The sequence below is a fragment of the Leptonychotes weddellii genome, chromosome 5 (assembly GCF_054177405.1).
Source record: "Leptonychotes weddellii isolate Sample4059 chromosome 5, ASM5417740v2, whole genome shotgun sequence".
Classification (NCBI taxonomy): domain Eukaryota; kingdom Metazoa; phylum Chordata; class Mammalia; order Carnivora; family Phocidae; genus Leptonychotes; species Leptonychotes weddellii.
In genome coordinates, this window is record NC_138373.1 from 62,491,954 (window position 1) to 62,517,824 (window position 25,871).

General features: G+C 40.5%; 1 protein-coding gene and 1 long non-coding RNA gene across 8 annotated transcripts in view; both read right to left on the reverse strand.

Annotated features, from left to right (window-relative positions):
• NRP1 (neuropilin 1) overlaps positions 1 to 25,871 on the reverse strand; it is a 139,998-nt gene that overhangs the window by 68,581 nt on the left and 45,546 nt on the right. For all 7 annotated transcript variants that reach the window (XM_081820843.1, XM_081820842.1, XM_081820839.1 and 4 more), the window contains exons 3-6: positions 14,677 to 14,858; positions 8,553 to 8,780; positions 2,207 to 2,362; positions 47 to 213 (exon numbers count right to left, since the gene is read on the reverse strand). In XM_081820843.1, coding sequence (XP_081676969.1) covers positions 47 to 213; positions 2,207 to 2,362; positions 8,553 to 8,780; positions 14,677 to 14,858 — 733 coding nt within the window. The remainder of the gene's footprint in view (positions 1 to 46; positions 214 to 2,206; positions 2,363 to 8,552; positions 8,781 to 14,676; positions 14,859 to 25,871) is intronic.
• LOC145721693 (uncharacterized) lies at positions 12,076 to 14,669 on the reverse strand. Its single transcript, XR_014145538.1, has 2 exons — positions 13,460 to 14,669; positions 12,076 to 12,754 (listed from the first exon to the last, which is right to left on the reverse strand). It is a non-coding gene; the product is annotated as an uncharacterized LOC145721693 (long non-coding RNA).

Below are 25,871 nucleotides of genomic sequence, written 5' to 3' on the forward strand. Positions count from 1 at the left end.
GACCTAAATCTTCCACCCTATGTGTGCCAGGTCTCGTGCTACGTACCTGTATCCACTCTCTGTAGGAGTCTTCCCCAGGAGTCCACCCGTTTTCGGGGTAGTTCAGGCGAGAACGTTCTGCAGACCAGTTGGTGCTATACTGGGAAGAAGCTGTGATTTGGTCAGAATGAATCTCCCCCGATTCCATGCCCAGCGCTTCCATACATTTGAAATCTGAAGGGGAAATAAAAGGGCTCAAAGTCATCACAACATAAGGGACCCGACCGAGATGCATATTTCTTCTTATAATCTGGCAGACTAAAACCATTTTGATGTTCACCAACAATATCTTCCAGAAGATAACAGTGAAGGACTTACTGGGACGTAGCACTGATATGTGACAATAATAGTAATAATGGCAATAATTTTTAAAAGCAAGGCTATGAAGATCTCATAGTGATTAGTTATTTTCCTCACTGGACCTAGGTTGACAAATACTATTAGAAATTTATTAGGAAATAATGGGAATTTTTATTTATTTTCAAAGTTTAATATAGAAGCTATATTTAAATAAAATTTTACTATTTCCTTCAATATCTAATAAAAGTGAATAAGACCCCATGTCTGTGTTATAATCCATATTTGGTGGACAGCAGACCTTAACTCTCTGTTTTTCAGATTCCTTGTATTTGGCACCCGGGCAACCTCTCCTTGACTCCCTTCATTCTCATGCCTCCTGCCTCTGGCCTGGGCATGATTATTCACGTCTTTAGTTTATATCATTAAAACACGGGAGTATCCATCAGAAGTAAACTGCAGTATCATATAGCCCCAAAGAGGACCACCACTTTACAACATAAAATAATAACACTCACAATGATGATGATGAATCACAAAAGCATGTATTCCATTAGGCCTCATATACTCAGTGAAACAATGAAATATGACATTGATATGAAATATGATAAAGGGAGATGAATAATCAACTTTAGGAAATGTGAATCTAAAGTGCTAAGGTGAAAAAAAGCTTTAGAGATTAAAGATTCTCAACGATCAAGAAAACTCTCAATTAACCAAACTTCCACATTTTCTGAATGTTTTATCATAATAGATAAAGTTTTAGGGCATAAAATGTTTTCTTTCACCGGTTTCATACTTTTAAGCTTAGGTTTGTTATTTTATAATAGCAATATTTATAGACACAAAGATACATAGATTAATTAATCAAATTAAGTACAAATAAGATTTTGTGATTTAATTGGCCTTTTTATTTTCCAGTAAGATCTGGTAAAAAAGAGACTAGCCTGTAGGACAGGTCTCCAAACATCCCCCGTCCTCTTTGCTACAGCATCTATCCTGTAAGCCTGCCCTGTCAATAAACCACCACATATGTGTTCCTATCATGTCTGATTGAAACCTGTCCATCTATGATTCTCAACCCAATACACATTCAAGGGTGCCAGACAGGTGGTCTGGCTATAACTTAGCGAAGAGGATGGGGGATGTTTGGAGACCTGTCCTACAGGCTAGGTCATATACAACCTAAAGCTAGATATGTTGAAACACACAATTTTATTCATTGTTCTTTCTGATGTTTTCCTTGGGCCCTTGAAAGAGCCGGACACCACATGGAAGGGTTGAGTTAGTTGAGTTGCGTATTTTAATAAGATGTGAAACATATTACTTCCTCTTTCTTTTGTGGAAAGTTAGAACAGGAATTGAAACATGCTTCTTTTACACAAATATCCACTTCTATTCACATAAGAAAGAAAAACAAAATGGCTTCCGTCTGGGTCTTCATAACCCAAACCATATGTGTTAGTATCTATCCTATAAGCCTGCCCTGTCAATAAACCACCACATATGTGTTCCTGTCACTTCTGATTGAAGCCTGTCCATCTATGATTCTCAACCCAATACACATTCAAGGGTGCCAGACAGGTCTGGCTATAGTTCATTGTTTCAGGGCCCTGTTTTGCCATTTTCCACTTTCTCCCATAATTTCAGAGGCTTACAAGCAGCCTTCTCATCCACGATTTTCTTAAGAAGGCACACCAAATAGTTTTTCCTATTGATGTTCATAAAAACCATTTAAAAGAGAAAAACAAATACTTGGCACTCCAATTCACAAAACATTTCTTTAGTGTTTCCTGTGGCCACAAGGTGTGTGAGGAGGAATAACAGGGAGTGTTTACCACAGCGCTTTGCAAGATGAAGAAATACTGACCTTCTGAGACACTGCTCTGCAAGACACTGTAGTTTGCTGAGAAGCCTTCTTTTGCGATTGCACTGTCAGTATAAAAAACCATGGAGAGAATGCCTGATGAGGAACGGATCCGACCTGGTGTCTTCTGTCCACAGTAACGCCCAATGTGAGGGCCAACTAGAAAGGGAGAAATGCAGAGAACATTTAAATATCTTTTGTTCCACAGCAGATGCAAGAATAACCATTTGCGAACATGGGTCCCTGCAGAACCCAGAAGTGTTTTCTTACCCAAAGCAAGCCTTCCCTGGTTAATTGGTTTGTAATGAACATACTGGATCAGGTTTGTGGAGAGGATTTTAAAGTGTGCTCAGAAGGGCAATCACAAATGTAACTATATTTCTCACTGAGCAGGACTGTGTTTAGGAACAGAATCGAAATGCTTGCTTCAACTGCAAAGTATGAGATTTGGGCCATCAAGGGGCACCTTGACATTCATCTCCAGGACCAAACTGCACACACTGCCCAGTGCTGAGATTCCAGAGATGCTGTGATCACCGAGGGTTCCTGAAGTTGCCTTACTCAACTTCTCCCACACTAGGAGGAGATCCTGGGAACTGGTCCTGGATGGAACCAGACCAGTATCAGGAATATGATCCAGCACTGAGTAACCCTGATGTCCTTCTTCATTCCATCTTTTAGTCCTGGAGCTTTATTACAAGGAACATCACAGACTTGGACAAAGGATGATGTCCTACTCAGGGCTCTATCTACAGGCTAATTAATAATTGTAACAGTTGAAAAAAATACAAGCTACAGATACCAATAATTTATACATAACAATAAGTTGTAAACAAAACGAAAAGAAAATGCATCTGACTTTTCTTCCAGTTTTTTCTTTCCCAAATGTAAGAGAGGTGACTGCATTGCACTTGTGTCCTGTGGCCAAAAGACGGCCCAACGCAGCCATTAGACTATGGGAAAAAAGGAAGGACCCAAGGCAGTGAAAGATTGGGAACACTGATTAATTTTGATAAGTCAAACTGCTGTTTGGCTTAAATTGGCCACCCCTTTATTGAAGAGCTTTTAGATAAACCTTGGCAATTAGTAATTGTGAGTTGCCTTATAGACAGTACACAAGCCCTCTGGGCTTGGAGAATCTTTCCAATTCCCTGTCCAGATCATCAACAAGGCAAAAAAGAAAAAAAAAAAATCCCCTTTTCTCTAGGTTTTTTTTTTTTTTTTGCACATATGGTAAAAACATACCAGATGGTTTGGGCTTAGAAGGACAATCTGGTGTGGACCATTTTCCCCTCCAAGAAATCCATGGTTCTCTGCATTTCAAGTAAGAGTTATTGCTTTGTTCAAGGAAGCACAGTAGGTGGACCCCTCTCTGGAGGGATGGGGACACAGTGTGCCAAGGCCTGTGTGTGTAACTTGGATGCAGAAGGCAGCTGATGGGGACTAGGAGAAGCTGTGATTGAAAAAGTGAGCCTCAGAAGAGCTGATCTCCCTGGAGCCGCACGTACCCGCTGAGTTCCTGGTAGGCAGCTGGCTAGTCTGAGCACCCTGCTTTTTAGAGTACTCAGATCCTTGGCTAACAGGTTTTCAGCTCTTGGCCAACCCACTTAAAACAGAATAAAACAAAACAAAACAAAAAAACTCAAAAAACAAAAAAACTAACCAAAGTGTTTCCACATTTGAGTTAGTGTAAAGTGGTTACATTGAATATCTGATAACTTCTCCATGCATTCACAGTAATTGATTTGATTGAGTTCTAAGAATTTTCTCTACTGAAACCCCTCTCTCCAGCAACCAAACATTGTGTGTGTGTGTGTAGACTGCTTTATCATGAAGAAAACAAGGACATAGCCCATTAGTGGCATCGATATACCTATTATCTACAGGGCACCACGTGGTCATGAACAGTGGCTCTGCATCATGGGAAGAAAATGTTGTTATATCAGACTTCCCAGCTGGCAGAAGAAAGCATCTCAGGAGATGAAACTCTGTTTTGTTTCTCTTCAGCTTTAATCTGAGCCTCAGGTTCTTCTACAAGTGTTAGTTGTTTGCCAGATTTTCTTTCTTTCTTTTTTTTTAAAGATTTTATTTATTTATTTGACAGAGAGAGACACAGCGAAAGAGGGAACACAAGCAGGGGGAGTGGGAGAGAGAGAAGCAGGCTTCCCGCCGAGCAGGGAGCCCGATGTGGGACTGGATCCCAGGACCCTGGGATCATGACCTGAGCTGAAGGCAGACGCTTAATGACTGAACCACCCAGGCGCCCCATGTTTGCCAGATTTTCTTCATCCTGAATGAATTCAACACTTTTTTTTCTTCCCTATGGAACGCAAAGTTGCCCATGACACATTCATGAAAACATCATGCTAGAGCCATGAACTCAGGTCTTTCTTTTCCTCACAAATAATCCCATTTCTGATCTACAATCTTAACGAGAGGCCCAGAGTCCATTCATATGCTCTCACTCTTTTCCCTCGTTTAAATTCTATTATTGTGGCTTCATAACTTTCCTTTTCTTTAGTCTGTGGGCAAACTTTGACAGCCTGAGTCCTTGGAGGCATTCTCTAATCCCCACAGCCACTGACCCCTCCAAGAATACAAGTGCACAAGGGAAGCTGCCTTGCCCCCTTAAGCTGCAGATTCTTCCCCTCCACTACCACCCCATTCCTCTGGGGAAGGGAGGGGAAGGGAAGTCCCTTTGAAAGAGCAAACAGAAGAGAACTTGTCTAATGCAGACTCATAATTTAGAGAGTCTCCATGACTCACTGGTTTATAATGTTTAAGACATGCTGGGTAAATCTGCCTTCTGTCTTTTAGAACATTGCCCCCGGACAGCAGTGCGCAACTCTCTTTAGGAGCCCTCGAGATATGAGAGTGAAAAGGCTTTTTCGACCATCAGACAAAGAAGTATTGAATTTTCCTGAACAACAGCAAGACCTTAGCCGAGCAAGCTAATGCAATATTGATCTGAGCAAGAGTGGATGCAGTATTCTTATCCATCTCCTGTGTGTGCTCATTTGTGTATTTACATGAACACAGCTATTGGATTTCCTACTTCCGTTATTATAGACCCAAAGGCCAAGGACATGAATGGAAACTGTCACAAAAACAGCAGTAGAACTCAAAGATTGTATTCTTGAATAATTTAAGCAAGCAATGTGTGCTAAGCAATCTCTTGTGGGGACAGTAGGTCCACAGTGATCATATCTTTTCAGGTGTGAAGGCAATACAGTATTTATGCTGTTTAAAGGATATACCAGCAACCCTGAATGGCAGTACCCTGTTCTCTGTATTTTTCCATTAATCTTTCCAGTAATTATAACCCCACCTCTGAATCAGAAAACTTCTGCCCCCTTTCGATATGGATAAAAAAGGGCAGGAATCTACTATGAAGATGTACTTTTAAAATGAGGCATTCTGAATAACTAAACAAGGAAGGGAATCATTTCGAAAAGGTACAAAATAGACCATGTACTCTTCTCCTACAATAGTAAACTTTTTGTTGGAGAATATCTGGACTTTGCAACTCTTCCCCAGAAAAAAAATGTGCACATTTGTGTCATTTATATTTTGGAATGTGTATATTTTGTGCTGATATCACTTTTATATTTCTATCTCAGAAGGTTAATTTTAATATTAATAGTAAGTCAATAAAAACCAAACAGAACTCAATCTAGTTTTCCTGAAACCTATTCCTTAAATAGTTGATAATTTTTGGAATGTAGGTAACAACTGCATTTCCAGTTCTTTGGCCCAGCCTAGATGGAAAGCTGACTTCATGCATGCCCACACGATGTGAGCTAAGCATTCGTGTTTGGCTCCATAATTCAGCACAAACATTTGCAACACCCACCAGGGTGGCGCGCTCAGCTCATGGCTCACAAACCATATGTAAACTTCCACCAATTACTTCAGGGTCGCTACTTGTGAATCCGTGGAGCTTCAGAGAGTGATACATGGGGATGTGTGATTCACCCCGTGCATGCCTCGGATTTTGAGTTCGGGAGTAAAATTGCTTTTCTTCAAAGTCAATCTGAATCAATGAATAGCTTTCAATTACTTAGTCATCTCATTCAATGTGTATGATAAAACGCAACCTAAAAATCACTTGATGGTTGAAAGCCTTCAGCATGTTCTGGTTGTTGTTTTTAGAAGGGGTATCAAAGAGTAAAAGCAGTTTTGTTGGCAAGGAACTGTATGTGTTGAACTAGTATGACAAAAATGTTTCTAGTGCCACTGACAAGAAACCCAGGAGGGGCAGTCTGCCATTTTGCCTAAAAACGAGAGAGCTGTTTTTGCTGGCGTAGGCTGGACGAAGCCAGATAAGTTTTAACAAATATACAAACACAGTTTTCACATTCCAAGGCCAGTTTTCTCTGGGAATAAGTCAAGTGCACCATAGTTTAAAACATGAGAATTGCAAGGCTGATAACTCTTATTGTTAATTGTTCCTCGCTTCAACTCAGTGATTTTCTAGAGCCAGAAAATTACTACTTTGAAAAACCCTTGACACTAATAACAATGTGCTTCTTTCTGAAAGTATTCTAAATAAGTTGGTTGATTGGACCTCCTTTTCAGATGTCAATTTAAATGTAAGTTCTGGAAAGGAAGGCTGCAAATTTGGGTTGTGAACAAACAAACCCATTATTAAATGTTCCAACTATTATTACAATACTATTATAATATTGTTTTCCTAATTATCAGATTGAATACTTGGAAATCAATCAGCACTCTGTTTGGGCAAATCTCATTACTTAATGAATGAGTTTCGATAAGATCATCATAACCCTATTTATATAGTAATAGACCAAAGAAGAAACTAAACCAGTGATAGCTCACCCATTTACTCCAATGACAATATAAGCTTTCTCTAAACCCAGTTTATCTCCATTGCTGTTTACTGCTGAGGAACACAGCTGAATTGAATTACCTTGATAATTTTAATGTCATTTCAAAGGCAAAGGCAGTCTCTTTCACGTGATACTTGCCCTTCATTTACAATTTAATATTTATTTAAATATTCCTCCCTCCAGCCTGATCATAATATCTGACTTTATTTTAGAGATGGTTATACATCTCTAACTGCATGATTTGTACGAACTTCCAAGCTGCCCTTTCTGATCTGTGTAGAGTGTGTTCTCTAGAGAAATCTTAATATTAAACCAGACTAAACACAAGACAAGTAATGCAGCTGCAACAAATTATTTGATATTATCTCCCTCTGTTCAGGATTTGGGTGTGTATTTTTGCCATTCACCTCCTAATTCACAAGGAATCAAATGGAAAACTTTCATTTAGCTGTCCACATGGCTACCCACCCCCTTCTTCAAATCTTTACTAAAATGGCATTTTTTGTAATAAGGCCGAACCTGACCACCTTATTTAAAATTTCAACCTACACATCCCTCTTCCTAACCCTAGCACTTTTCATGCTTCTGCTCTCCTCTACTTTTTCTTTCTTTCCATTTTTGCTGCTGTTGTTGTTTATAGAACTTCTCACCTTCTGACATTCCAGTCACATAATTCATTCATCTATAATGTGTATTGTTTATTGTCCCGTTCCCCTGGCAGAACTGAAACTCTGAGAGGGCAGTCATCTTTGATTGTTCTATTTAGCAGGTGGCTAGATCAGCGCCTGGTACGTGGTAGGTGTTCAGTCAATATTTTTAAAATGTAGGATGAATTTAGATGATAAGAGCAATGTAGATAGAGGATGTTTTGAGGCGATTCAAATTGCCAAAGATAAAAATTCCCTAGGAGCAGACAAGGAATCTGTCTAAATTAGCAATGCCCCCCACCCTCCCCAAAATTAGGAATGTCCAAAATTCTCATTCCTTTTCTAAATTTCTAAATTTTTGGTAACTACGTAACAGACGCACATTTCCCCCTTAAAATTGTATCAAGTGCTTAACCTCTCTGGTCCTTAGTCTCTGCATTTGTAAAGTGAATGGTTTGACTTAATTGCTCTCTTAGGGTCTATGAATTAATGACCAGTAGGAAGGTCAATGAAATGAGCAAAATACTTTAGTCAGGAAAACCACGTGTTGGTCCCAATTCTACCACACACACATGCACACAAATGCTATGACACCATGTATAATCTTTCATGGCCTCAGTTTCCTTATCTATAAAATGAAGAAATTGGACAAGATAATTACTGTCTTTTAAGTTCAAATATTTCATCGCTGCTGTGCATAAAGAGAGTTACCATTTTGGTTTCTTTTCCCTCCTCCTTTTGAGCTATTTTTTTTTTTTTTTAAATGATGCATGTATCATGACACTTGTAAAAGGATCCGAGTGCCCTTCCCCCAGATTCTTCCCTTTTTGGGATGCTTCCTGCCCTTCTTACCATCAGGGAATCCATCCCAGATTTCCAGCCGGTCATAGCGACAGAACATCCCCCCTGGAGGATTTGAGTCGAGCTCCAGGTCAAAGCTTTCAAATTCCAGGATAATCTCTGACATCTTTGGTGCAAAGATAATATAAGTGCATTCAAGGCTGTTGGGATATTTTTCAGGGAATCCAGGCGACTTTATCACTCCATTAGGTGCTGTGTAATTCTGGGAACATTCAGGACCTGTGAGTAAAAGAAAAGAAGGAGCAAAGTGAAAATCCCACTCACACGACTTCACCAAGAAATAACCTGAGCAAAGGCAGCATATCTTTCTAATAAAAGCTCACTATTATAATCACTGTCCTAATCATTCATTACTCAGCCTTTTCATAGGAGTGATAGGTATGGAAAGTCAAGTTCAGATTTATTGTGTTCCCCTTAGTTTTCCATTTGTGTGAAGCAATTTAAAAACTTCTGCTGTTGCAGAGGAAAAAAAGGACAAATACAAAATCATGTGGGAACAATGAATGAGTAAGCTACAGAAATCTCGACAGAGCCCTAGAGAAATAATTATAGCCCCTTCAAGCTTGAATCTTTAAATCTTGAGGCTGACAGCCCTTTATTGGTGAAATAGAACATTTACAAAGGCGAGGGAGAGAATTCAGTGGAGGGAGTTTGGGTTTCAGATTCCTACAGCAGTGACTCAGTAACTCTGCCAGATGTGACCTATGCCTCTTTGACAAACTAAATGTGAAAGGTAATTCGTACATGTACCCAGGGTGAGTGACTCATTCTGAGTGGTGTTGACACAGGTGTGCTGGTAAAGTGTGGCTGTTAGTGAGGGCACGATAAACTGTGATTACAGGCCGTGTTGCTAGAAGTCACTTGATATCAATGTTGACATCGTTGCCTTCCCCAAAGTATCAGATACAGCGTCATTCTAAAATTATTTTTTAATATATATGTGTGGGTGTATAATGTGTATATTTATAGAGCATAATTTTAATGACTAGTCAGTGTTATCAATACAAATTATGGTAATTTGTAATTTAAATTGGTCAAGCTCATACACACATATATTGCAAGTTGACCTTTTGACGGTACGGATGACCACAGTTTCAGTTCACGGCCTCCAGGACCACATGGGGTGGTCCTCACCACCACTGAAAATGGCCCATCTACAAGACTGTGAGCACCTCAGCTTGGTCCTTTCCACTGCCACCACTGCCATGATTTTCAAAGAGATCTTAAGACTCTCCTGGAATCAGAGATGACTTGACCCTTTTGAACCTCAAATCCAACCTGGGGGAATGTCCAATTCAACAATTCTTTTCCTGGGCCATTGTCTCACTGATGGGCATCCTGTGATGGTATGCATGGGTTCAACCCTAAATAAGGAGGTTTGTTGAGAGTGTTCACAACTAAATATTCTCCCACAGAGCCAAGTACTAGAGGCAACAGTGTGGTCAGCAATACAGATTAAATTTAACTAGCAGATCTCTATTTTTAGTGTCTAGGGTTGGTAGACTGAATCTCCACCTCAGTGCATCTGGCAGCCTTTTGAGTAAACAAATCAATTTCTTGCTCCCCATGTACATATTAGATGTCTATGGCCCTGGAGATGCAGAAGAATAAAACGTATTAACTGTGCACAATAAACCTGGCCTGTAGAGGTCTGACTTGTTTAAAATGCCTCTGAAAGCCTTTTCAGATGTGGCTCACCCTTCACCATGATGGCTTCAGATACTTATCTATTTGATTATAGTTAAAGTTACTAACATGTGGCATTTTACCATGTCAATTACAGGTGAGAAGATTATGAAATGTGCTATACTGTTTATAATCTGTTTCCAAGTTAATGGGTTGCTTCTAAGAAGACAGTGACTATGCTAATGTAAACCATCAATTTACAAATAATATATATATGATAATGGAAACCCTTTTATTTTTTTTTTTAAATGTAGGAACAATGACCCTGGAGACCTCCAGCTTCCTCCCCAGGGCAAAAATAATGCTTGGCTAGGCCCTTGTAAGGCAAAGCTGATAGCAGGGTTTCATTCAGATACTAATATTTTCTCCTTCTTAAAAAAATAAAATGCCTAGGCGAGATCAAGATTTGATGAGAGAAAAAAAATGACAAGAATTAAGGGCATACTTTTTTTTTTTTTTTAAAGATTTTACTTATTTATTTGACAGAGGAAAGAGAGAGAGAGAGAGAGCGCGCACAAGCCGGGGGAGCAATAGGCAGAGGGAGAGGGCGAAGAGGCTCCCCGTTGAGCAGAGAGCCGGATGCGGGGCTGGATCCCAGGACTCTGGGATCATGACCTGAGCAGAAGGCAGATGCTCAACCAACTTAGCCACCCAGGTGCCCCAAGGGCATACTTTCAAAATCAAATAAATTTCAATGCTTTCACTGAAGCTAGCCCAGGTATGTGACAAAAATTGGAGAGATTCCATGGGGTAATGGAAGAGAACTGGATTGAGCACCAGATCTGAGTTCCAGTGCTGCCTTTACTGCTAACCTGCTGTGTAAACTTAGGTGGCCTCCTAACCTTCCTTGTCCTCAGATTCTGTGTATAACAACTGGGAGGTGGGCTTTGGGATTTGGAAAAAAGAGCCCTTCAAACTTAAAGATTCTATAATTTCCTGCTTCCTCCAGTAAACATCAAGATTTGTGTTGATATTTTTCTTGTTCACTGTTGTATAGGCTTGCCACTGTTGAGCAAGCACTTCCCAAAAAGGAGCAAGGCAGGGGCCTGGGTTAAGGAATTCTGCAGAGAGTACACGAGCACTAAATAGGAGGGAGTCTAGCAGCCCCACATGCCTATGAGGGAGTGAGCTGCTGCTCGGAGAGATGCACACGTAGCATTGGCAGCCCGTGAGCACTGCGCTTTTGATGTTATTTGTAAGACTTAGGGGACCTTGTGCAGCTGTAAGAAGGCCATGCTTCATTGTTAATGACATTAGGATATACAATAATAATAGCTAAGATACTCTCTTTGGAGATACTCTTAACCAAATAATATAAGAAGTGACCAATCTTGCTCTCAACAAATGTGCCTTCCCCGCATAGAAACCCACAGAAAATGTCTCCAGCTTCTTCCAGCAGTTGAGCTGAGATGACTCAGGCCAAGGGAAGAACAGAGGAAGAGTGATAGGTTGGGAAGCATGGGTTTTGTGGAGAAATTTTTTTAAGTGAGTGGGAATAATTTTAGGGCAGTGGCCCAAGCTTTCAGCGTCTAGGAAAAGACATGGAGAAGGGGAAAGTGGGGTACCTGGGGAGAAAATTAGGTGTCCAGGGTGGCTCCAGGAGGCATGGGAAGAGGTGGGGACTGGCTTTGCTGTCAGTTTAAAGGTGGTCTTCTAGAAATGCAACCTTAGGGATGCAGGAATGGCCTAAATATTCCTTAGAACTGTAATCTATTGCCAGAAAACCTCAAGCTCGACAGGTGAAAAGACTCATTTATTGGTTCAACTATGATTAGTATAATTTATGTGTTTTGAGGAAACTTGAAATTGCTGCATTCTGGAAGAAGTGGTGTTTTTTTGTTTTTTTTTTTTAAGGAGATTCATGGATTCTATAATATCATTAAATGGCTTTTGAGGAAAAAAATGTCCATGAACTCGTGTATGTATGCATAAGTGTATTGTGTTAGTTAATGACTTTCTATGGAGCACCTATTAGGATGCAGTATGTACAGTGAGGTGGGGGGGAAGATATTTTCTTTGCATTTTTCAGGTGGTACCAATCTGGTTGGGAAATGGACTATGCACACATGAACAAATTTGAAAATATTAAGGAGAAACATAATGGTTAGTGAAACACATCTGTATATATATGTGTGTGTGTATATATATATATATATATATAGTATGCATATATGTGTATTGTATGTGTGTGTTGTGTGCATGTGTAGGGAAAAGTTGGGTAGATATGTAGGAAAAAAAAGTAGAAGAATTAGGAAAAGCTTCCTGAGAAGAATAAGTTTAGAGCCAGGTTTCCCTGGAGGTTAAGGGACATAAACTGTTAGGGAGCAAGGGCTCTGAAATCTGATGGCACCATCTGTATCCATAAGCATTGTAATGGCTCGTGTTTACTGAAGACATTTTTGGTGACAAGCACTGGCTCCATGTTTCCCACGTTTTCATTTCAACTGATCTTCACCACAAACTTGTGCTAGACACTGTTGTCCATTTACCGGATAAGGAATCTGAGGCTCAGAACATTCACGAAGAGAGTCAAGGGCAGAATTAACTTCACATTTAGTCTGTTGGGCTTTACCCAGCACACTCTCTTTAGGCAGGAAGCTGAGTGTGGATCTGTGTGAGGTGAGGCTGGAGAAGGTTGGGGAGCACTTGATGTCAAGCCTTGAGCTTGACCCAATGGGACATTGAGGCTTGAATGAATCGGTGATGGACACCTGCCATAGGCATTTCAGGAACAGCGGCTTGATGACCATTCGAGAAGTTGTGTGTAGGATGAGAACACATAGGGAGAACCCAAACTGGGCCCATTCAGTTAATGGCCGTGGACGCGGAAAGGCAGCATGACTTTTGGAGACTTGTGGATATAAATTCAGAAGAACTAGAAGCCACATTGGATGTAGGGAGGCAAGAAGAGAAAGAAAAACTAAGGCTTCAAGTCTCAAGGGTGGTATAGGGAAAGGACAGTACCTCTGAGGCAATGGAAGCGTAGGGAGCTGAGTTCATTTGGAAGGAAGATGAGTTCTTAATGACTCAGTTACAGAGCTCTCTCTCTTTTCAACCATCTTCAGATCTTTGAGAAGCACTGCAAATGAAAGGCTACTCCTCAACTCTTTTCTGACCCCTTGTTTTCTTTGATAGTGCCATAGGCAGGTAAGCAAGCAAATGTAGTTGTGTGTATATGTGTGTGTGTGTACATATGCATACATGTACAATACGATTTATGTAACAGGTCAAGCAGCTTTCCACACAAGAAAGTATGTACATATGTAATCAGCTAGACATACTGATGTTGTATATAGACTATTATTTATGCTATAGGTTTTCTAAGTTTGTGCTTATATAAATTTTTGAAGAAAAGTTGTCTCCATCTATCCATACTTATATGGGGACAGTGTCAGATTTCTTTGAAATTTTAAGAAGTTGTACCAATGTTCCCAGAAACTCTTAATGACTCCTTTTTTTATTCTCAGTTGCTGCTGAGAATCTGTAATTGGTGTGGCTAGATTTTTTTTTCTATTAAAAAAGGCTTTCTCCTATATTCTAGGACAACACACTCAAACGTTGAACCTCTGGCCCTGGATTGCCACCCCCCACCCCCCACATTACTGTCAACTTAAAAGGGAAGGCTGAATTTAACACATTAAAGGAATCTACTAGCTCTTGTGAAAAACAGTGACATACAGATAAAGATACATTGTTTATCAATCGACTGATATGTGCGTTCAATTCCTCAAGGCTGGGAGACTATGAACTGTCAGATTCTATCCATCTCAGTATATACCATTGGAATAGATTACTAAGTGATTACATTGGAGGGGGAGAAGGATCTTTATTTCCTAAGGGGAATACCATTTAAAGCTTTACTGTTCTGTTTCCTCCAAGAGCTTCTTTCTTCAACTATTATTCTTCTTAACAGACATTAATAGAAAAGCTCTTCTTCCTTCAATAGCTTTAGAAACTCTAAGCCTAGTGAACTGCTTTGCTTTTCCTGGGAAATACCAGTTTTGAATTTTGTAATAAAACAAAGGGATCAGGATGTACATGGCTTTAAGGTAAAAGGGACTCACGCATTTTTAATGAAGGAAATCAAACCTCGAGAGCAGACTAGACTTATTTTTGAAGAAGCAAGCTAAGAATAAAGGCTCTTAAAAGAGTTTTACAGAATGCATGCCTTATAAACATTGGTCAGCATATTAGTATGATGCAATTTTGAGTCCTGAAATACTGAAAAAAATATTTAAACATAACTTCCTCCATACATCAGGTAGTTTTTCTTTGTGTAAAGTATTTTTCAACAGTTTTGTAGTGGGAATGTATGATTTTTTACAAAAAGATAGAAGTATTACGCCTTGTCTTCTTTTCGCTGTCTTTCATGGAATCAAACAATGTGAATGAACATTGAGCCACACTTGTTCTACTGGAAGTCACTCACCTCTCTTGAAGATTTCATAACGTATGGAAAATCCAGCGCCATGTGTCTCATAGTCAGAGACAAATTTGATAAAAAGAAATGGCCCTGAAGACACTACAGGAGAAGGGGCGATCTTCCCACAGAACTTCCCCCATAAGCGTCCATTTTCATTTTCTCCATCGATGACTTCCACGTAATCATACCTAGCACATAAATATGGAAGAAAATAACAGGTGAGCGAGAAATGCCCTTCTAATTTGAATGATTTAGCAGGCAGCATCATCCAGCACAGGAAAACAGTGCTATCTGCATTCACCATTGTACTTCATGGAGGGAGAAAAATTCAGCAAAATGAAATAATTAAAATGGACTACATCATGTCTGTATACATCATCCGGCAACACAGAACTATTAAGAATAATGGTGTCCATTATACTTGCAGACAATGTCACTTAAAGTAACCAATTAACAAGAAAAAGAAAAATCTCCTGAGCACAATTCTTTATTATTAAATTGTGTTCCTTTGTCTATGGTGGTGGGGTGTCAATACATAATGCTATGCATTCTTTTCAAACTGTGAAGTTCTTTTATGAATTCAAAATGTCTCCTTGGCTGGAGCTCTCCATGAACAATACTTTGATTTCTGTGAGCGACCCTCTAAACATATGGCCACAGAATAATAAACAGATTCTTTACTATTTAACTCAGTTCTACCAAACTCCAGACTCTTAGGAAAAAACCCTCTCTCGGTATCCACAGTGGTTAAAACACAGATCATCTTCCCCCAAACTATCTGGAATTGCAGAACATAATCTCTCTGAAGAAGAACGTTTATTTAAAAATGGAAAGTTACTTTGTTTACACCCACCAGCCTGAATCTTTAAAGGAACATTGTTGTTTGAAAAGGAAATATGACACACTTGAAGTCATCAAAGTGATGTGATTAAAAAAAAAATTCAGGCTGAAGAATAATACACTGAGGAGACAAATGGTAAAGGAAGTCACGATAAAATATTATTCTAAATATTGCACTGAGTTAACACATATGTTTCTTTATCTCCAAAAGGTGGGGGGCTGTCTCCAGTAGACTGGCATCCTCCTGGAAAGCAGGAAGATTCTTGTTTGTTTGGTGTTATCCTTTTCTTAGTGTCTTTCTCTTTCCTCTCTTGTTATTTACCAAGTCGCCTAGGAGCCAGACAATCTGAGCTGTCTTCCATTTTTCTTCCAGAACTGACATGAAAACATTACAATCCGCTCATTTCAAACCTTCGTTTTATTTCTGTGTTTAACTTGGTTCAAAAGTCCTGGCATATATTAATTACAGGAATGGCTAAAATATGGCAGCAATATAAACTGTATCTGGCAATTTAAAAGAGATCAAAGTGGGGGAAATCTTCATGATGACCAATGTCATCTTTAACAATCTCTTTTCAAACTGCCCAGGACACATTACTTATGTTTACATAAAGCCTCACGAGAGAACTGCAAAGATGATATCACTAGTTAGAGTGGACAGCTTAAGGCTCTCTAAATTAAAAATGACATTACCTCATCAGTTAAAATTGTGTGCCAGCTTTGTGTATATCAAGAAGAAAAGAAAGCTGACATTGATGGAACTAAGCATTAACATATGTGAATTATTGTATTAACTGCATTTCCTTTGCTGCATCTGATGCTTCCAGTAGTAATCACTGATCTGCTAGCATCACTGTCCCTTTGCGAAACTATGGACATACACAGAGGAACTGTTCAGTTCTCGGTACTTTGGGAGATGCTTTGCATGTTAAAAGAAGATGAAGCAGGAGGAGGAGAAGAAAAAGTGGAGGATGAGGAGGAAGAAAGCATTAGGTTCAAAATCCTTATGAGCCTTTTACAGTCGACTGGGGGCGCCTGGAAAGAACAGCATCTCTGTATTCGTTAAAGCCTCCTCATTGGCATTTATGTAGTAATTCCTTTTATCTCTACTGCTTCATTGACTAGACAGGTCTGCACGCTTTGCCCCACGCTTGCTTATAATTTAACTGTGATTTGAACTGTTGGTTGGGTTGGGTCTGGTGACGATGCAATACAGGCTTTTTTACTTGAATCTTGGCATGGTCTGAATATTAAGTGGCCAACTCCGAGTGCATTTTGCTTTCCAGGCACCAGTAAGAGAGGTGGGTCAGGCTTTCCTAAGAACTAAGGGCGCTTCTGGGAGGAACCTTTTCTCCCAGGTAGGAGAGAGCTCAGCTAATATAGTGCTAGTGAGTTGCGACAGGGAAAGAAGCTGGTATTTTAATTCACGTATCTTCTAATAGTAAATACCAGGCTCTCCTCTTGGCAACAGGAAAAGCTATTTTTAAAAGGAGGAGAGGGATTAGAATCTCCTCCCAGCAAGAGATAAGTCATTTCATCATTAAGTGCCAATTTTAGGAAATGGAATTATTCAGGGATACAATAGTTACATGTATAAACTGGAATGCTGCTATCATTTTAGCACTTCCCTTCAAAGTACCATCCAACAAGGCCCCAAAGAGTGTCACAAATAGCAGTTCATGTAAATATTCGGGAGGATTTAAGTGCACAAGTTGCAAAGGGTAGTACTGCCAAGGAAGTTAGGAAAGCAGCTTGCATCTCCCTCTGGAGTTGATACCAGTTCCACTCCATAAGTTTCTTGCTGGCAAACGTGGTGCCAGGAATGCAGTCATTGTGCCAGCATCCCTCCCTAGAGACTAAATGTGTCACCACAGCAACGCACCCAGCCTGCCTTGGCCTGAGGCCCAGGATCCTGAGTTTGCAAATTTCGCTCCCCCAGCCTACTGTACATTGCTCTGTTACTGCTCCAGCGTGGCAGACTCTGCATTTCTTGGGATGTCCAAGATCCCCGGTCATGACAGCGGGACCTACGCAGGTGACAACAGGGGCATGTGTGTGCCTCTCATTCTGAACCGACACGTTACAGCTGCCGGAGGAGAGCTGGGAATTGCGTCTCGGGAATCTGACACACAAAAGCTAGACAAGGGGTCAGCAAGTGGACGCGTCTGTCCGTTCGGAGCCCTGCTCCAGAAAGCGAAAGCTCCAGGTGCCAGGGGAGCCGTGTCTGAGTCCAAAGGGCACCACCCTTCTGTGCAGGGGCCTGGGCCAGAGCAGACATGGGTCCCGGCCAGGAAAGCCCTTCCTCAAACCTCATCCTGCCCACTTACCATCACAGGAATGTAAATGTCATGTGGGTATTTTGAGTATTTCAGACGACAACCAACCTCTCCTCCCCCTTTAGGCATCCTGCCATTTCTTTTCTTAAATCTCCTGCCTAAATACTTTCTCTTTCTGTGCTCATAGTGGTAAAGCAGCCCATATTTACTAGGAACAAACTTTTTTTACAATTAAAGGATACCTTCCCATGGTTCCCATTTTAGGGTAGAGTACGCCGGTGGTTCTTATCAGGAGCGTCCCCGGCTTGAGAGTGCAAGCTCCTTAAGCCAAAGGACTTTTTGTTCCCAGACTCCCCAGCTCTCACCCTATATGCGCATGGTGAAAACACTCTGAATCCTAATACTAATCACGAGTTAGGTTTCCCCTAAGAGTGATAAAAGAATAAAGATTTCCTTCTAAGAACTCTTGAAAGGATTACCCAGAGATTATTTTTTCTTTTGGAAAGTTTGAATTACAGTTTTAGGAAAATAGCCAAGTAGGGGGAGAAGTGATGGGAAAATGAGAAATGTACTCAGTCACTAAAGAGCGGTTTCAGAGGCTTTATAGGTAAGCGGTGCTGAACAGACGGATAGCACATTTTACTCAAGTCAGGTTTTCTCTTGCGAGTACAAATGACCCCTGACTCTCCGTGGTGGAGCCCGCTAATGGAAAGAAAGCTAATCCTCTGCAGGGTGTTGTCTGGACGGGGGAGCTACTGTACCAACCCCTCACAGCTCCTGGACATGCTCGCATGACTAGGTAGAGGGGTTATAGGTGCTGGCGGCTTTTTAATCTCCTTCCAGGAGGATCTACCCCCATGTGCATCTGTACATTAATAATGGAGAAATTTGATACCTGACATCATAAACCAGAGTGAGAAATGATGTTGGCTAACATAATTTTCACCTGCAAAAATGTGTTTCTTTGGATCTTTGGTTTATTTTGCACCAGGCATTAATAGCTATCCCTACTGAACAACCTGTAAACGATTACTACGCCACTGTCCAAGAATTACCTTACATATTCCCCAGAAGAGAACAGATTTTACTCTCAGAGCATTAGAGAGAGGATTTGGAAATAAAAATATACAATGATGGAGCTAGGAGGAGCCAATTAGTCTGCATCTGTGTTTCTGAGCGATTTTACATGAGATTCACCCCTAAGTTCTGGCTTGCTTGCAGTGTCCTAATCAAGATATATGAAGAGGCTTACAAGGTTCATAGCCTCTTATTTAGTAAAAGCAATTTTGAGAAATCCATTCAAAGGAAATAACCTGGAATAATGTCAAATATTTATGCAAAACCAATGCCTGAAGCTTTATTTAGAATAATGGGGGGAAAATGGACATAAGGCAGGCAGGCAGGAAAAAAACAAGAAGAAATTTATATACAATCATATCATGGAATATTATTCAGTCATTAAAAAGCCTATTCAATAAAATATTTTTTATAACATAGGAAAAACGTTAATGATATCATTAAGTGAAAAATCAGAACATAAACCCCTATCTACAGTATATTCTCAGTTCTTAGTCATATGCAGAAAAAGAACTGGAAGTATGTCGAGCCGTGTGAATAAGTGATTATCCTTAGTTATTTCTGTATTTTTCAAAATTTTTACAATGGGTAAGTGTTCCTTTATTTATTTATTTATTTATTTATATTTATTATTTAAGTATGGACCCCAATGTGGAACTTGAACTCACAACCCTGAGATCAAGGCCTGAGCTGAGATCAAGAGTCGGATGCTTAACCAACTGAGCCATCCAGGCACCCCAAGTAAGTGTTCCTTTGTAACCAAATAGAAGTTTTTTTGAAAATTATTAATTACCTATATATAAAGTAGCAAATCAATACCTATTGCCTAGCTAATAATTTTTTTATTTCTTGATCAGAAGACCCTATTTTTTATGATGTTTTATTTGGAAGTAAATCAAAGGCTTTACCTTTTTTTTTTTTTTTAAACAACTAGATCAAGGAAAGTCTCTGTGTGCTTTTTTTATTTATTCATGAGAGACAGAGAGAGAGAGAGAGAGAGAGAGAAGCAGAGGGAGAAGCAGACTTCCCGCTGAGCAGGGAGCCCGATGTAGGACTAGATCCCAGGACCCTGGGATCATGACCTTAGCCGAAGGCAGACGCTTAACCATCTGAGCCACCCAGGTGCCCTAAAAAAATTTTTTTTAATTTAATTTTATTTTATTATGTTATGTTAGTCACCATACAATATATCATTAGTGTTTTTTTATTATGTTATGTTAATCACCATACATTACATCATTAGTTTTTGCTGTAGTGTTCCATGGTTCATTGTTTGCATATAACACCCAGTGCTCCATGCAGAACGTGCCCTCCTCAATACCCATCACCAGGCTAACCCATCCCCCTACCCCCCTCCCCTCTAGAACCCTCTGTTTGTTTCTCAGAGTCCATAGTCTCTCATGGTTCGTCTCCCCCTCCGATTCCCCCCCTTCATTCTTCCCCTCCTGCTATCTTCTTCTTTTTTTTTTTTTTTGTAACATATAATATATTATTTGTTTCAGAGGTACAGGTCTGTGATTCGACAGTCTTACACAATTCACAGCACTTAAAAATTTTATTATTATTTTTTGTACTCGAATGTTAAAATGAATCAGATTTGATCTTATGCTGTCTGAAATGCTGGCAGTAACACTTCCCATTTGTACAGTAATTTCCGTGTTACAAAGTGCTGTCAGATGTACTGTCTACCATAGTCTGTCCGGTGATCCCAGGAAGGCACCTGTCAGGCGGCAGCCCAGAGGGAGCACAGCCTTGGGGAAACACTGGGGGAGGCATAGAGATGGAGTAATTTGTATCCTTTCGACATTGCCTACTTTTGGGCAAATTTGATTCCAATTTCTGCCCTTGTTACTCCCTTTCATACATATTTTTTGGGGGGTGGAGAGGATGAGTATGACCTTATTAATTTAGAACTATTCATTCACAGCTCAATTCATTTTGTAACTGGTCATTGTTGCTAGAAACATGACACATCAACTAATATTTCATTGATTTTTTGTACCAGTGCACTAGACCTATAGACACAGACATCTTCGGTGTGCAGAGGTCTATGTGCGTGTGTGTATGTAAGAGACAGAGACAGAGAGAGCCCTTGGCCCCCAGGGAGTCACATGAGTGGAAAGTTGCAGTGGAATTGATGGTGGCCATTGAATGGGCCTCCTTCTAGAGCTATCTTAGTCCTGGTCGTGGTCCTCCCGCTCGGCTGGATGTTCAGGGACGACGTGATGAGAAGCCCAGCCCAGGTTGGGCAGTAGAGAATCGACATGAAGCAGGGGAGGGGTGCCGAAGACCAGCTGGAATTTGGGTTTCTTCCCAGTGCCAGCATGCGGCGCCTGAGCACAGATGGCTCCAGTGAAGACGGAGCGGGGCCGGAGCCTGGGTTATGCAGGCTGGGCTGCGCTCCCTGGGATGGCTAAGTGGGAAGGGCAGGCCCTGGGGTGGGGTGGGGGGGCTGGAGCTGGCCTGGGTCACTCCCCCTCCTGGAGGAGGTTACAGGCAACACCCCAAACTCAGAGCAGGGAGAGGGCCTGGCCAGAGAATCCTCCACGTTTTTGGAGGAACACAGAGCCTGGGTTATGACCTGGCCTGTTCTACCAAATGCCAATGTCTATGCAAGCCATTCTGAATCTGACAACATTTTAAAATTTGTACAATAGACAAAATACTGCTTTGTTTATTATTTTGTCATATTCCCCTTTAAGGTTTGTTTCTAAGTTTAGAAAGTAATTTTCCCCCCATTAAAATAATGGGAAATACCTTCCTAAAGATACATATTTTTTCATATATATATATATTTTTTTTTTCTTCCTGTATGCACACTGTGTATTATTATAAGCAGGACTATAGGACATTAGTCTTTGAACTAGCGCTCCTTTTCACTTGTATTGACCTTTTCTAAAATTCAGTCTCCCTTACTTCTGTTCTGGCAATTCTTTTGATACATCCCAAGTCTAGTTATCCTTTTGATGCACCCCTAACTTTTAGTCCATAGCCTAACCATATCTATACTTATTATGTGTTTATGCCTATTTGCACTAAGTAATATGCTCTTGACACTGTCAGGGCATGAGGTGGTGTTTTTCAGTGGGGGTAGCTACCTGCCATATTGGTGACCCCATTCATTGTAGGAGAGTAACATTTTATCAGCATTTCCATTTCCCCACCCCGGAGTTCCTCAGTACAGAGGACAAGTTCCAGAGTGCAAGGAGGACACCCTGGCTAGCTGGGTCCATGCCACAGAGCTTGGGAAGTACTTGGTGCTAAAGAAAACAGGTAGCTTTGCTCAGTGGCTGCTGGATATACCGAAGCCAAACCATCTCTCCTGTAACCAACTCCACTGATTGTAAATGGGACACCAACCCCCTCACCTCTCTCGGAACAAAAAAACTGTTGCAAACACTTCTGTCTTTTGTCTTCTCATTGTCCTCCTCAAAGGCCCACATGGTGTTAATCTTGCACTTGTCTACAGGCTTCCAGATAATTCTCCTCCAGGAAATCCCAACACAATACAGTCTCCCTAGCATCTTTTCCAGAAGGTGGCTCTGCTGATACCGTAGAGTAAGAGTTTCTATATGTAGGTAGTTGAGAACTTGTTCTCAATAATCAGAGTATAGTAAAACTCATAAAGCTAATCTCACACATTAAAATTTTCATCTTTAAGCTTTTGTGATGCCTCAGGGTCATAATAATGAATATCCATAACTTTATTGCAGCTATAGAAAACTGATGATTAATAGTCTAGATAGTAACATAATAATATGTACAAGAGTTAACAGTCCCAGGAAATGAGGCATTATGAAAGTGAAGAAAGAAAATGTTAAAGAAAAAAGTTTTACTGGAGTAAAATTAAAAGAGATATTAAATGGCTCTCCCTGCAACAGTGCAAAGGGATGACAATTGATCCCATGGGCTGCCATGGGTCATTGCCAGTCAAGACCAGCATAGACCAGCACAGGAGAGAAACTGAGGCAATAAACGTCCAGCAAGTAATAGACAGTTTCCTACTGCTGCATAACAAATCACCACAAATGGAAGGGCTAAAATGACACACATTTATTAGGTCCCATTTCCATAGTGCAGAAGTCTGGCATGGCTTGGCTGGGGTTCCTTGCTCGGGGTATCCCAAGACCAAAATCAAGCTGTTGGCGGGGTTGCATTCTTATCTTGAGCTTGGTGTCCTTGTCAAAGCCCACACCGTTAGGGCAGAATTCAGTCTCTTGCAGTTGCAAGACTGTACTCCCCACTTTCTTGCTGGCTGTCAGCTGGGGACTGATCCTATGGACCACCTGCATTTGTCATCATATGGCCCTCTCCAGCTTCAAAGCCAACAGCAGAAAATCTGCCTCACAATGAATTCTTCTCATGCCTCATGCTCTTCAGGAAAAGCTCAATCCTTTCTAAGGGTTCACCTGATTAGGTCAGGCTCATCTAAAATAGTCTCCCTTTCTTGAGGTCAGCTGGTTTGGTAACTTAATTAAATCTGCAAAATCCCTTTGTAGCAGCCCCTGTATTAATGAATAACTGGGAGGAGGTGTGTGCATCCCAGGGGCTAAAGACCCTTGGGGGCCCTTTTTTGAATTCTGCCTACCACACAGACCAAGCTCTGGTAGGACACCTGGAGCTTGGAAGCCGCAGTAGAAACCAAAGCCAAGAGGGATCATCCACTTGCATTACCCGATAGAGCAGAGACTAGTAGATCCAGGGTAAGACTAAGGGTGGGATTAGGAAACTGAAGTAATCGTTCAAGTAATTTTCATGTTCTCATGTCATGTTGGCTGCTGGTTTGGGAGCTCTGAGCCTGTAAGCATTGCTTGCAGTGTAAAGGAAAGCAAGGTTCTGGAGTGAGCCAGATTCTCCTGATTGAAGCAAAAACAGAACTTCCAAGATTGCCCAACACATATGTCTGGAGACAGAAAAGTGATAATAGCTTAATTTAAAAATAAATATATAAAGGAATTCAAGACATGTGGTGTAAAATAATGGTCAAAATACATAATTTTAATAGAAAATGTTTAGAGTTTAAATTTCTCATTTCTGAGGAATCTCACTTCGTAATTAAGATTTATTGGCATGGAAGATAAAAAAAGTCTTCCGCATGGGAAAATATTTCTATGATTTAACTCAGATTATGAAATCCAATGATGCATTTTAAATGGAAGAGAAGGAAGGCCTCCCTTAAAACAACTATGCTCTAGAAGTGATGGAGTCTTCCAGTGTCAAATTTGCGAAGTTCAGTATTTATAGAAAAATTCACATGCCTTTAATTACAATAAATTCAGTTCCCAAGTTAAACTGTGCCATCTGGAAGATATTAACATCATTTGCAACTTGTTCGCCTCCCTGTTTCATAGAGAATTTTTACTTCTTGCCAACTTTCCACTGTTCTCAGGGGAAAAAAAAGGAATTACTTGTATGGATTGTCTCAAGATGGGTTTATATAGCAAGTCAAGCCATCAGGAAGTGACAGAGGGGGCTTTTTGGACACATTTACTTCCTTCTTACTTATTTTAAATCCTTATATCTTTAAGGGTTTTTTTTTTTTTCTATAAAGGATATTCTCTCTGCTCCTCTCCTCTCGGCTGTCCACAGGGAATAATTTTGTGTTTTTTTAAGTTAACTGAGCCTCTTTTAACATGGTCCGCTTGAGAGAGCTGGGGCAGGAAGGACTGCGTTTTGGTTGAGGCTCTGAACTTCAGGAGCCACTCCTGCACCTCTGATCTATCAAGAAGTGTCACTATATTTGACCTCTTACAAAGTGTCAAAGGGGCCAATGAGGCAAGGAAGTGCCACCTGCCTGACCATCAGGCAGTCAACTTAGTCAAAGTGGGATGACTATGATCCAAGTCCTCACACTCTGACCCTGGCCAGCTGAGTGTCTTGGGCAGGTCACTAACCAACCTCTGTGAGCCTCAGTTGCTCACCTGTAAAATGGTCAACATGGTAATTAACCTACAGGCTGATAGAGAGGATTAGATGACATAATGTATGTAATGGCCTTTACAGGGCTTGATGTCCCTCCCCAAGTGAGGGTGGAATGCAGGAGAAGGAAAGAGACAAAGACATAAAAAGAAGAGGGAGCACAGTTTTGTTTTCCAAAAGGTATACTACCCAGTTCAAAACCGACTGTAGTCGAGTTGGTGCAGGAATTGTAGCTCCTGTCCGCTCCCAGGGGGACCTGTCAGTCAGATGGCTAACTCTCAGAATATGACCGGAACCTGTTATTCTGAAAAGTACTATTTGGAATGACAGTAGGTCCTGCTCCAGTACCACCACCAAAAATCAATCAATTAAAGCCACTGTCAATAATGGAATTAAAGAAATCAATTTATATATAACCACGATATGTTTTTTTAAATCACTAAATCTGTTAAGTGTTTTCACTGATGTACCCAACTGATTTAATGATCTGCAGTTGGATTAGTGCTATTAGCAGGCAGTGCTGAATTTGCTCAAAAAGCCCCCTTAATTATTAGGTATGATAGAAGCACCCAGAGTGAAACTGCCCATTCTAGAAAGGCAGTGACTCTGGCTGATGGTGTCACAACATCAAAATCCTCAAGTTTCCTTTCTCATCCTTTGGAAAAATAAATAAAGCAATAATTCTGTTTTAGACTATAGGACCTAATGTGCTAATTATAATAATTTTTAAAATATCCTCCTGATTAATTAGTAATTATTCAGTGGGGATCTAGGTAGTTTGCAAATCAAAGCTGCAGGAACTAAAGTTGGCAAATACTCATTTTTTAAAGGTTTTTCTTTTCTTTTTCTTTCTTTTTTTGGGGGGGCAGTAATTACAGTAGACCCATTTTGGTGTCAGGTAGGTGAGATTATTCATTCTGGAATGCAGAAATCCCTTACCCTGAAATGACTACCCATCTTTTCTGAAAAAGTGAAAAGAAAAAAATGCTGAAGAAAAATGGGTCTAGTGACACAGTTTAGATTTCTTTTCCTTTTAGTGACACCAGTAGTGAAAGCAAACTTGAGTTGAATTTTAAGTTGGGCAGGGGA